Below are 12,329 nucleotides of genomic sequence, written 5' to 3'. Positions count from 1 at the left end.
TGAGAGTCCAGTACAGATTACAGCAGCAAGTGGACACAAATACATATTAGGCATTCATAAATTAGCAGAGACATACAAACTCCACCGTTAGCTAAAAACTTACTCAGAAGTTGAGGTAGTAGATAAAGATACTGTAGGAGGAAGTAAGGCCTTCTTGGGAGACACAGATTTTTCATTTGATGTCATTTTTTCTACATAGTTGCATGGAAACCAGCCAAAATTTCCTTGAAAACTACCATAAAGCCAACCAGGTTCTCCTGTGGTTTTTTCATCAACCTATGGAAACAAAGAGAAGGGTTAACAGTGGTCAGAAAGACACACATTTACAATGGGAAGAGATGCAGACTGTGGTATAGCTGCCTAATTTTCAGAATTAAACCCATCTAATTAAATAGTTAAAGCTTTTTCTACAAATTAATAGGTTGCTATCTCTAATGAATGATAAGAATACCTTTCTAAATTTTAATTTTATTCATGTTAAATACGTAAGAAGAGTTTATAGGAGTTCGCTGGTGGCCTAGCAGCTAAGGACTTACGGCTGTCACTGCTGTGGCTCAGGTTACTGCTGTGGCTCTGGTTGGCCTACGAACTGCGTGTCATGGGTGCAGCCAAAAAGAAAAAGTTTACAAAGACAAATGGAATTCTACATGGCTGGTGACAGAAGACCCTGTGGCTCCCTATGTCTTGATTTCCACTACTACTAATAATTTGTCATTATTAGTTGTTTCTTCTGTATTATTGTTTACATTTCTAAATATATTTATACCACTGTCTCTAGAATTTTTCAGGTTTAGACATTCTTGGCTTTTGGTTATGGAAAACAAAGATTTAACTCTCTTTTACTGCAACCTCTTATTTTACCAATACTGCTACATTATAGCTTCTGGTTAAATTGTATTCAATGTTTATATTATTATGACTATGTAAATAAATATTTCACATCTGAGTCATGCAGTATTCTGCTAATTACATTTCCATTCCTGTTAACTTTCTATTTTCCTACTGTTAGTCATTCTTTGTTTCTTGCTTTGTTTTCTCTGTTCCTATCAAAGTCTTTTTCAGCTCTAAGAGAACTAGAAAGCTTTTTCTGAATACTACCTTCCACTGTAAAACACATCGGGTATTTACAGTTTCATTTTTTCTCTCAGATGTTTCCCTCCTGCAGTCTGACATCCTCTGTCCCCACAGCACCTCTTCCTCTGCTTTTTGGTCCCTTGTCCCTTAAACACTGATGACACTTCAAGTTTCATCACTGGCTTTCTTACTTCATGCTCTACACTTCTAGAACTAGCCCACTCACTCCTCCAGTTTGATCAATTCTTTACACAATAATGAATCTGAAAGCTCTATTTGCAGAACTGACTTCTTTCCAAAGGGAGGACCTGTACTTTTAACTACTTCCCAGGCATCTTCAACTGGATGGCCCCCAGGAACTTCCAACTCAAGTCTAAGATTGAACTTGGTTTCTCCCTTCCTTCCTTGTCTTTTTTAGCACTCCACCCACAGCATATGGAAGTTCCTAGGCCAGGGGTTGAATCAGAGCTGTAACTGCTGCCACTGCCACACCAGGTACGAGTGTGACCTACACCATCGCTCACAGCAATGCAGGAGCCTTAACCCACTGAATAAGGCCAGGGATTGAACCCTCATCCTCATGGATACTAGTCGAGTTCATTACTGCTGAGCCACAATGGGAACTCAAGATTGAATTTTTCTTACCCAATCTATTCCTTCTCCTAAATTCCTTATATCTCTGTTATTTTTACCATCAAAGACTTAGTCATTTTAAATAAAAGAATCTTTGGCTCTTATCTCTTACACTTCCGTATCCAAACTCTGTTCATTTTGCTACTAAAAAGCTCTTCCAATTTTTTTTTCAACCCTATCCTCCTAATCTACCTTTTTTATTTCACACTTAGATTACTGTAATCTTTACTCATCCCTCAAGATTCTGTTAACTGCCCTCAACCTAGGCCAGGGTTATATCATATATACTCTCATAATTGACATTATTATACTGTATTATTCTTTATTTACATATATCAATTTTTCAGATGACCTTTCTAAAACATAGTTGATGGTGTTATACCTATTGAAATCATGCAGAATTTGTATGGTAAGTGACTTCATATTGATTAAAAATTTTGAAAACAATTTCTGAGGTATAAATAACATATTAAATTTCATGTTTGGAGTTCCCGTCATGGCTTAGCAGAAATGAATCTGACTAGTATCCATGAGGATGCAGGTTCAATCCCTGGCCTTGCTCAGTGGGTTAGTGATCTGGCGTTGCCTTGAGCTGTGGTACATAGGTCACAGATGCGGCTCAGATCTGGCATTGCTATGGCTGTGGCATAGGACAGTGGCTACAGCTCTGATTGGACCCCTAGCCTGGGAACCTCCATATGCCGCAGGTGCAGCCTAAAAAGATAAGAAAAAAAAAATTCATGTTTAAGGTATTAAATGTGTTAAATTTAGAAAGGTCATAGACAATAACTGTGTATCCTGCAGGCTTCCTAAATTCACTTATTAGTTTCAGTAGCTTTTATGGGATATTCTACCCAATCATGTACTTTGTAAACTGTGAAGCCCTAATCAAGTATACAGCACACTCCTTTGAGCCCTTCTTCAATCCAACCGCAGGGAAAATGTTCAATTCTATTCAGTCACGTTACTGCTTCATCCTCAGGGTTTACACAGCACTTGATTTCTCTAAATTGTTAACCTAAACTCATCACGTTATGTTTTGTACTGTTATACACATTTACTTTTTCTTCCTAAACTTTGATGTCATTATTCATTTTTACATAGCCTCAGAAACTTGACAAAAGTTAACCTAAATGGACTATTCTAAATTAGATAAATGACAGACCCAAAGCTTAATTAAGAACAAATGGATTTATTATCAGGGCAACCTCATTTGTGTTTTTGGTAAATAATTCTCATTTTAATGCTATATGTCTGGCATTAAACATATGCAGCATTTATCACATCATGAATGCGACATTTAGAAAATCCCTCAATCTAAGCTGCTGTGGTTAAACTATGCAGAAAATATCGTAACTATGTAATTACCATAAAATGGTATTCTAAAATAGAACAAAAGGAACCATTGATACAATATTACCCTGCAGATCTAGTTAGGACTAGTTTAAAATAGCTAAGCTGGGCGTTTCCGTTGTGGCTCAGTGGTTAACGAATCCGACTAGGAACCATGAGGTTGCCGGTTTAATTCCTGGCCTTGCTCAGTGGGTTAAGGATCTGGTGTTGCTGTGAGCTGTAGTGTAGGTTGCAGACGTAGCTTGCAGACGTAGCTTGGATCCTGTGTTGCTGTGGCTCTGGCGCAGGCCGCAGCTACAGCTCTGATTAGACCCCTAGCCTGGGAACCTCCATATGCCGCAAGAGTGGCCCAAGAAATGGCAGAAAGACAATAAATAAATAAATAAATAAATACATACATACATACATAAATAAATACATAAATACATACATAAATACATAAATAAATAAATAAACCCAGCTAAGCCAGAGGACTAAAATGAAGGCAAGAACACAAAAAACCCTGAGCAATAATGCAACCTAAACCTGATTTAAATATTTGGTCTCTAGGCAAGGAATCACTGAAAGGCATGAAGAGTACAGCATTTAAACACTAACTTCCTCCTTTTCCTACACATTTTTAAAAGCATAATTTCTTTAATACTATTTCCTAACATTTTCAACCACATGAAGAAGAAAAGGCCCAATCATTTATTCTTTTTTTTTGTCTTTTGAGGGCCACATCTTTGGTATAAGGAGGTTCCCAGGCCAGGGCTCCAATCAGAGTCACAGCTCTGGCCTACACCACAGCCACAGCAACGTGGGATCCTCCGAGCCACATCTGTGACCTCCACCACAGCTCACGGCAACGCTGGATCCTTAACCCACTGAGCAAAGCCAGGGATCGAACCTGAATCCTCATGGATACTAGCTGGGTTTGTTTATGCTGAGCCACAATGAGAACTCCTCATTTCATTTACTCTTCAGAATTAGACGAAATTTTCTTTTTCTTTTTTCTTTTCTTTCTTTTTTTTTTTTTTTTTTTTTGTCTTTTGTTTTTTTAGGGACGCATCTGTGGCACATGGAGGTTCCTAGGCCAGGGGTCTAATCGGAGTTGTTGCTGCTTGCCTATGCCAGAGCCACAGCAACGCCAGATCTGAGCAGCATCTGCGACTTACACCACGGCTCACAGCAATGCCAGAGCTTAACCCACTGAGCAAGGCCAGGGATCGAACCCGCAACCTCATGGTTCCTGGTCGGATTCATTTCTGCTGAGCCACAACAGGAACTCCAAAATTTTCTTTATAAGGGGTCAATTTTAATCAATTTCATATCCGTCATCTATAATCCTAATTTTAGTTGTCAATTTTCATAGAGAATTAAACTAGAAAATTTTACATAAATTCTCACAGCCTAGGGAAACTGTTATTCCAAAAATAGTTTTAACAGAGAGTTCCTTTGGGGCACAGCAGGTTAAGGATCTGGCATTGTCACTGCAAAGACTTGGGTTATGGCTGTGGCACAAGTTTGATCCCTGGCCTGAAAACTTCCACATGACACGGGAGCGGTCAAAAAAAACCCCAAAAAACAGCAGTAGCAGATAACGACAGCAAAACAAGTTGTCATGAAAAATGTTGCCAGGGTTCAGTGGAATTTCTAATCTTTTCCACTTTCAATCAAACTTCCCCGACACTGTCATTCATTAAGCTGATCAGATCTTGACTCGTCTCTTACCAAGAATACAAGCCCTTGGGTTCCATCTCACCTTCTACCTCAGCAAAACTCATGACCCAACCATCCTTTCATCCAGCCCTCCAATCACAATGGAAAAGGTATCCAGTCCTTCTACTACTTGGCCTTCCTGGGCTCTAGGGTTCCAAGCCCTCAGGTTATCAAGAGGTTATCCTCCCTCCGTCCATTGGTTAGAACAGAGAGGTGTGACAAGGAGGCATGAGGTGCCTTCCAAGAGCTCTGTGTTCTGTATGTTGACCTAAGAGGTGGCTTCCAAGACATTGATATATGTGTGTATAAGTTATTTGGGCTGTACACTTATCGTTGTACACTTTACTAAATGTAAATTAGTTTAATTAGAAAAAACATTTCCCCCCTCTCTTAGGGATTTACTCTTCTTGCTATCATTAACTCTTTTCTTCTTTGTAGGTCCTTTCTATTGTTACCTAAACTTGCTCAAACTTCTGCCAAGTTAAAAAAACAAAAAAATCAGAACAACTTCCCTCAATCCACATTCCTCATTATTTACCACCTTTTCTCCCATTCCCCTTTCAAAAGCCAAGCTCCTTCAAAGAGTTTTATATATTCATTGTCTCTTCTCCCTTCTAACTTGTTCCTCAACTCACTGAAATCTGGCTTCTTCCCCACCCGCTGCTCCATTCAACTAATATTCTTCTCCTCAAGGTGCACAGTAACTGTTCTGTTGCCAATCTAATGATTATTTTTTTAGTATGCTCTTATTTTACATGTCGACCATTCTTCTCAAGTTTCCATGACATTAAATTCTCCTGTTTTTTTCCTACCTCTAGTCATTCTTTTTAAGGCACCCCTTTCTCTAACAATCCCTTCAGTGTCCATGTTTCTCAGGGGCGGCATCCTCAACCATCTTCCCCTTTCTTCTTTTTCTTCTTTTTTTAAAATAAAGTTGACTTACAATGTTGTGCCAATTTCTGTTGTACATCAAAGTAATTCAGTTATATATATATGTGTGTGTGTGTGTGTGTGTACATATATACACACACACACACACATCCTTTTTTAAAAATATTATTTTCCATCATGGTCTATTCCAGGAGATTGATACCATTTCCTGTGCTACACAGTAACAGCAGGACTTGACTGTCGATTCATTCTAAATGTAACAGCCCCTTTTCTTTATACTCCCATGGATGAGCTCCACTATAGCCATGTCTTCAATTACCATCGTAACACTGATGGCATCCAAACTGGCCTCCTCTGATCTCTGCCTAAGATCTCTCTAGATATCAAACTAGAAACTTGAACCTCATCCCAAACTGAACTCATTATATTTCCCACTTTAATTTCCTCCTTCTAATCTTCCTCTCTCAGCAAATGACACCATAATCAATCAAGCTGTCCAAATCAGGTATCTGATAGTAACTCATGAGTCATTCTGTAAAGAATTTGAAGAGAACCAAGCACTCAAGCAACTCCAGCTAACTTTATGTTGCTGCTGTCACTGCCACCAGTGACTCTCTGACCATGTGACAGGTCTGTTCTAAAGCTGGTAGCTGTCTATATGCCTTTCTTACCTCTACTTTTTTAGGATGTCTAGCTTTCTCTCAAACTAAAAATTCATTGAGAGCAGAGACTTGTATCTTGTTCACTATATCCCTAGTCTAGCATAGCCCTTAACAAGTATTTTGCTGAAAGAGTAAGATAAGAATATCTTTTAAGATATAACCAGGAGTTCCCGTCGTGGCGCAGTGGTTAACGAATCCGACTAGGAACCATGAGGTTGCGGGTTCGGTCCCTGCCCTTGCTCAGTGGGTTAACGATCCGGCGGTGCCGTGAGCTGTGGTGTAGGTTGCAGACGCGGCTCGGATCCCGCGTTGCTGTGGCTCTGGCGTAGGCCGGTGGCTACAGCTCCGATTCGACCCCTAGCCTGGGAACCTCCATATGCCACGGGAGCGGCCCAAGAAATAGCAACAACAACAACAACAACAAAAAAGACAAAAGACAAAAAAAAAAAAAAAAAAAAAAAAAAAAAAAAAAAAAGATATAACCAAAAATCTAAGTAGGCTCTTGACCAAACATGCCCAGAGACAGGTTGCATTTCTTCATCTTGGACACTACCTCATCATCCCCAACTAGCAGAGGAGGAACGGCAGGACCAGCAGACGGTGAAGCCAAGCTGCCTATAAAACAGACCTCTCAGCTGAGGAGCATATGGCATTGTCACCATGGCAATGGCAACAGAAGGAATGCGTGGTTGGGGATTACCTTGGGTGTTTGAATAGATGGTTCTGGTAAATCCTATTTCCAAGTATTATTCAACATTTGCTACTGCTCTCATAAAATACACCAAACTCGTGACAGTGCAGGGAAAAAAGAAAACAGACACTGGCTAGGTATTCTAGGTAATATTACCTTTATTTACTAAGAAGAAAACTGAAGCCAGGACTAAAATCCAAGCTGGTATGCTTCTAAAGCGTGTATTCTTTCCAATATAACCCAACAGCTCTATCAAATGTTATCCTTGCATCTTTTCTTATTCATCTCTTTTACATGGTTTACACAGTAAAACCCTTTTTGTTTCAAAGAACAGGGTCTGCATCTAGTTAGAGCTACAGCACCTAACCCCTTCAACTCTTGGAATGGTTGCTGAAAATAATCCACTTCCTCAAATTTCATTGGCAGCTTCTGAAAATAACAAAATCGGTTCCACCTTTTACGACATAAAGCAGTATGGCTTTGTGGAAAGAACCCTGGATTTGGAGATCACCTGGCAGTGCGCTGCTGACAGTTACCACTGTGCAAGTCTTCCTAACCTAGACTAGGGCGGCGAGGGTAACTGTCCCGTGCAGCTCTGCAGTGTGTTGTAAGAACCAAATGAGGTAACGTTCACGATCTGTTTTTAAAATGGTGAATCATTATATCAATTTATGCTCAATAGTATTATATAGAGTAATATAGTACATTGCATTCAGCCTACTCACGAGAAAAAAAAGACTTTGTTTCCTACCTGTATTATATCCCCAGAGTTAAAACTCATTTCATCATGGCTCCTTGCTTCAAATCGATACAATGCCTTATAATTCACCAGAGCACCAGCTGGCTCACCTATAAAGAATATAATTGTCATTATTTGTTCCTTTCATGTATACACATCTTTGCTATAACTTAATAAAGAGCTCAAAAAGAAAAAAAAAATTGGGAGTTCCTTGGTTAAGGATCCAGCCCTATCATTGCTGCAGCTCTGGTTACTTCTATGCTGAGGGTTCGATTCCTGCCCTAGAACTTCTGGATGCCACAGGCACAGCCACAGAGAAGACAACCAAGCTTCGAACAGGATAACAGAAATCTATTTGATATAGGTTTTTAGTACTTAAATATCCTCAAGAGCCACAGAATCAATATAAAACACACAAGGATATTCCTCTTAAGGAAAGTAGGAGGGAGTGAAATAAAGAGAAGCGCATGGATAAGGGACGGGGTGGGAGTGGTGACTGCTGCGCCCGGAGGCTAAGCCGCACGAGCTCAATTGATCTGTGGAGGTCAGAATATCACAGGGGAAATAAGAGAGGTCACCGTTGAGAAGATTAGTCAGTAAACAGGGTTGACTGAAAGAAAATCTACAGATTTATCAGTAAAGTTCTTAAAAAAAAAAGAAGAGTTTTAAGTATACTAGGCTTAATAAAGATATTTTACTCTGCTCATTTATAGAATAAATGCTTTAACTTATGAAATTTTCGAAGTTCCTGTTATGGCTCAGTGGTTAACGAATCCGACTAGGAACCATGAGGTTGTGGGTTCGATCCCTGGCCTCGCTTAGTGGGTTAAGGATCTGGCATTGCCGTGAGCTGTGGTGTGGGTCACAGATGCAGCTTGGATCCCGAGTTGCTGTGGCTCTGGTGTAGGCTGGCAACTACAGCTCCCATTAGACTCCTAGCCTGGGAACCTCCATATGCCGCAGGAGCAGCCCTAGAAAAGTCAAAAAGACAGAAAAAAAAAGTGAAATTTTCAACACATTGTATCACTGATAAGGATTCAGAGGTTTGAGTATCCAGGAGAGATAACAATAATAAAGTATTTTAGAAGTGGACTTTCAAAAAACAAAGTCCATCTTCCAAGAAATTTCAATGTGCAGAAACTTAAAATTTTACCGTTGCTTCATTAAAATACACGGTTTGGTTACACTGGTGGAATGAAATATTTTAAACTACTTAAATACTTCAGTTATGAAAACTGTCAGGGTTTATTCATAGTTAGTAATGACTATCTCCTTTTCTTTATGTTGTTTTAAGATTTCTACCCTCAGTCTGTTTGTTTTTTGTTTTTCCAGCTACACCCGAGGGATCAAATCGGTGCCACAGTAGCAATCTGAGCCACTACAGTGACAACACCAGACACTAGCCTGCCAAAGCACATGGGAATTCCTCCCTCAGTTTGTTTTAATAAGCCTACACCACTTCTCATCCATGTTTAATTTAGAAAAAGATCTTTCTGACTCTAAGGATTAGCATTTTATTTTTCTCTTTTTTTCTGGTCTCATCAGAATCTTTGTTTTTTGTTTTGCTTTTTGGGACTGTACCTGTGGCATATGGAAGTTCACAGGCTAGGGGTCTAATCGGAGCTACAGCCGCTGGCCTACGCCACAGCCACAGGCACAGTGGATCAAAGCCACATCTGCAACCTACATTATAGCTCACGGCAACGCCAGATCCTTAACCCACTGAGCAAGGCCAGGGATCCCGTGGATACCGGTCAGATTCGTTTCCACTGCATGATGTAGAAACTCCCAGAATCTTTTTTTTTTTTTTTTTTTTTTTTTTTGCTTTTTGCTTTTGTTGCTGTTTCAGAAAAATCACATCAATTATTTTTATCCTTATCCTTACATTGTTTTTCCTCAGCTTTTCGTTCCTCTTCTTTAACTTTTTCTTGTGTTTTTTCTTCTTGGAGACGCTTTTGTTTTTCTTCTTCCTCCTTTCTAAGATTTTCTTTCCATAAGTTTTCTTTTCCTTGTTTTGCTTTCCTTTACATGAAAGAAAAAGAGTTTGCACAACATCCTAAATTTTATTTTACATAAAATAAAAATACAACAGAAGATCCTGTTCCTGAAAAACTGAGGAAGAATTACATATTTCTTATATATTTAAATATAATTTTATATAATTATATACTTATTTAGCAAAGAGATATTTGTAGGTGGTGTGGAGAAACTGTGGAGATCAGGGCAGAAGAAAAAAACCAATTAATCAAAAGAGAAACTTTGGACAAAGAGATAAGCTGGAGAGTATGACTAACAATTTCTCACACTTTCAAATTTCTTCCTGCCAGCCAAACTCCCAAATTTAAGAAAAAAAGGGGAAAAAAACTGAAATAGAACTATACAGGGAAAAAAAATCTAAAAATTATGTCTAAATTTTCTTCCCAGATTCAATATAAAACACACAAGGATATTCCTCTTAAGGAAAGTAGGAGGGAGTGAAATAAAGAGAAGCGCATGGATAAGGGACGGGGTGGGAGTGGTGACTGCTGCGCCTTGCTGAGGGAGGCTAAGCCGCACGAGCTCAATTGATCTGTGGAGGTCAGAATATCACAGGGGGTCAAGATAATCTATGATCAGCTTCGTTGTTTTAGAATTTAGGCTCATCACAGTTCTTGCATATACTGTGTGTGTGTTATACTTAAGAGATCTGTTTCATTGCATATACTTTTAATCTTATTTATCTCAGCTCTTATTGGAGGCAGAGCTGTCACCACTAAATGTAGCACTTCTTCAAGCCTCAAGACACATTATTGGGGAGTTCCTGTCGTGGCTCAGTGGTTAACGAATCCGACTAGGAACCATGAGGTTGCGGGTTCGATCCCTTGCCTTGCTCAGTGGGTTAAGGATCTAGCATTGCTGTGAGCTATGGTGTAGCTTGCAGACGTGGCTCGGATCCTGTGTTGCTGTGGCTCTGGTGTAGGCTGGCAGCTACAGCTCCAATTAGACCCCTAGCCTGGGAACCTCCATATGCCGCAGGAACGGCCCTAGAAAAGGCAAAAAGACAAATAAAACAAAACAAAACAAAACAAAAAAAACATATTATCGGGCAGTGGAGATCATGACTGGACGCATCCCTGGGATTTAGGGGCATTTATGCCCCAATGTGGTGAAAGTCTTGGCTAAATTCATAATTCCTGGAGTAATTTGGAAATCCTGGATAAAAATGTAGACCCATTTAGTCATTAACCCTTCTTCCTCATCCCTAAAATGTCATATTCTTCATATTTCTGGTTCATTATCCCACAACAAGTTTCCTTTCAACACTTTATAAATCCTCCTCACCCTACATCACTTTGCAGAGCACTTCCTCTAGCACTTTCTGTGATGACACCCAGCTCTCATTTGATGGGCATGCCTCTCATGCAGTCTGTACTTAGTTGCAACCAATATTCCCTTTCCCAGTTACTCAGTAAATTTCTCTGACATCCTCCTATACCTAGGATGACCCAACCTACCTTTATTTAAATTCCCATAGCCTTATAAATACCACTATCAGAGTTAAGAGAATGTAAGGTTAAATTCTGGTAAAGTCTCTTATGTGTGTTTGTGGATGAGAAACTGATCTAAAGCCAGAATATGCCTCCGAAGTTGAACAAAGGGCAAAGAGGCCACATCTACAATGTGAAAACCTGACCGTTACCAGTAGCTTGGGACAAGAGGGCAACCTACCTGAGTAAATGGCCAAGAAATCAAGATGTAGTACTAAGATTCAACTCTGGACCAGTCCTACAGGTGCTTTTGATCTGATTTCCTCCCTCTACTAAATAAAGTAGGATCATGTGCAAGGATGATGAATCAAATGGAAATGTGTATTCTTAATGTGGTCTGCTAGCATGAAACAAACTGTGAGCAATGATGAAGAGATATCAAGATAACTGCAGGTGCCAACAGAAAGTTCTAACACAATGACTAGCTGTGTAGCCACAGCACACTTGCCTTGTGCAATGTGAAGTGGCACAGGTTAGGGGGCAAATAAAAGCCTTAATTTGTCTTTTTTTTTTGGCTTTTCTAGGGCCGCACCTGCGGCATATGGAGTTTCCCAGGCCAGGAGTTCAACTGGAGCTATAGCCGCCAGCCTACGTCAGATCCACAGCAACTTGGGATCCAAGGCGTATCTGCATCTTCGACCTACACCACAGCCCACAGCATTGCCAGAACCTTAATCCACTGATCGAGGCCAGGATCTAACCCACAACCTCATCATTCCCTGTGGGATTCGTTAACCACTGAGCCATGACAGGAACTCCAGAAAGCCTTAATTTGAACTTCACTATTTCTATGACTATATTATTTTGGTATCACTTGTTAGTGGCTCACAAAAGTGTAAAGAATATTATAGCTATTTGTTTAGCTGTCTAAATGTCCTGCTAGAATTATGAGAAATCTAGGAGCAAAGAGTAACCCAGAGTCTACCTGCATCACAGCCAACAGCGACCACTCAATAAAAATGTGTCTTATTGGAGTTCCCATCGTGGCTCAGTGGAAACAAATCCTACTAGTATCCATGAGGACATAGGTTTGATCCCTGGCCTTGCTCTCAGTGGGT

The 12,329-nt window shown here is 39.9% G+C and overlaps 1 protein-coding gene across 16 annotated transcripts in view; it reads right to left on the bottom strand.

Moving 5' to 3' along the window:
* The window catches only part of ITSN2 (intersectin 2), a 145,129-nt gene that overhangs the window by 54,047 nt on the left and 78,753 nt on the right, over positions 1 to 12,329 (bottom strand). For all 16 annotated transcript variants that reach the window (XR_002342965.1, XM_021088358.1, XM_021088350.1 and 13 more), the window contains 3 exons: positions 9,630 to 9,766; positions 7,757 to 7,854; positions 104 to 276 (listed from right to left, as the gene is read on the bottom strand). Coding sequence is in view for 15 of the 16 variants with exons in the window: in XM_021088358.1 (XP_020944017.1) it covers positions 104 to 276; positions 7,757 to 7,854; positions 9,630 to 9,766 (408 nt within the window). In the remaining variant the exon portion in view is untranslated. The remainder of the gene's footprint in view (positions 1 to 103; positions 277 to 7,756; positions 7,855 to 9,629; positions 9,767 to 12,329) is intronic.

Source organism: Sus scrofa, chromosome 3 (genome assembly GCF_000003025.6).
Source record: "Sus scrofa isolate TJ Tabasco breed Duroc chromosome 3, Sscrofa11.1, whole genome shotgun sequence".
In the NCBI taxonomy this organism is placed as follows: domain Eukaryota; kingdom Metazoa; phylum Chordata; class Mammalia; order Artiodactyla; family Suidae; genus Sus; species Sus scrofa.
The sequence above is the reverse complement of the archived record's forward strand: the minus strand, read 5'-3'. Positions and strand labels throughout refer to the sequence as shown.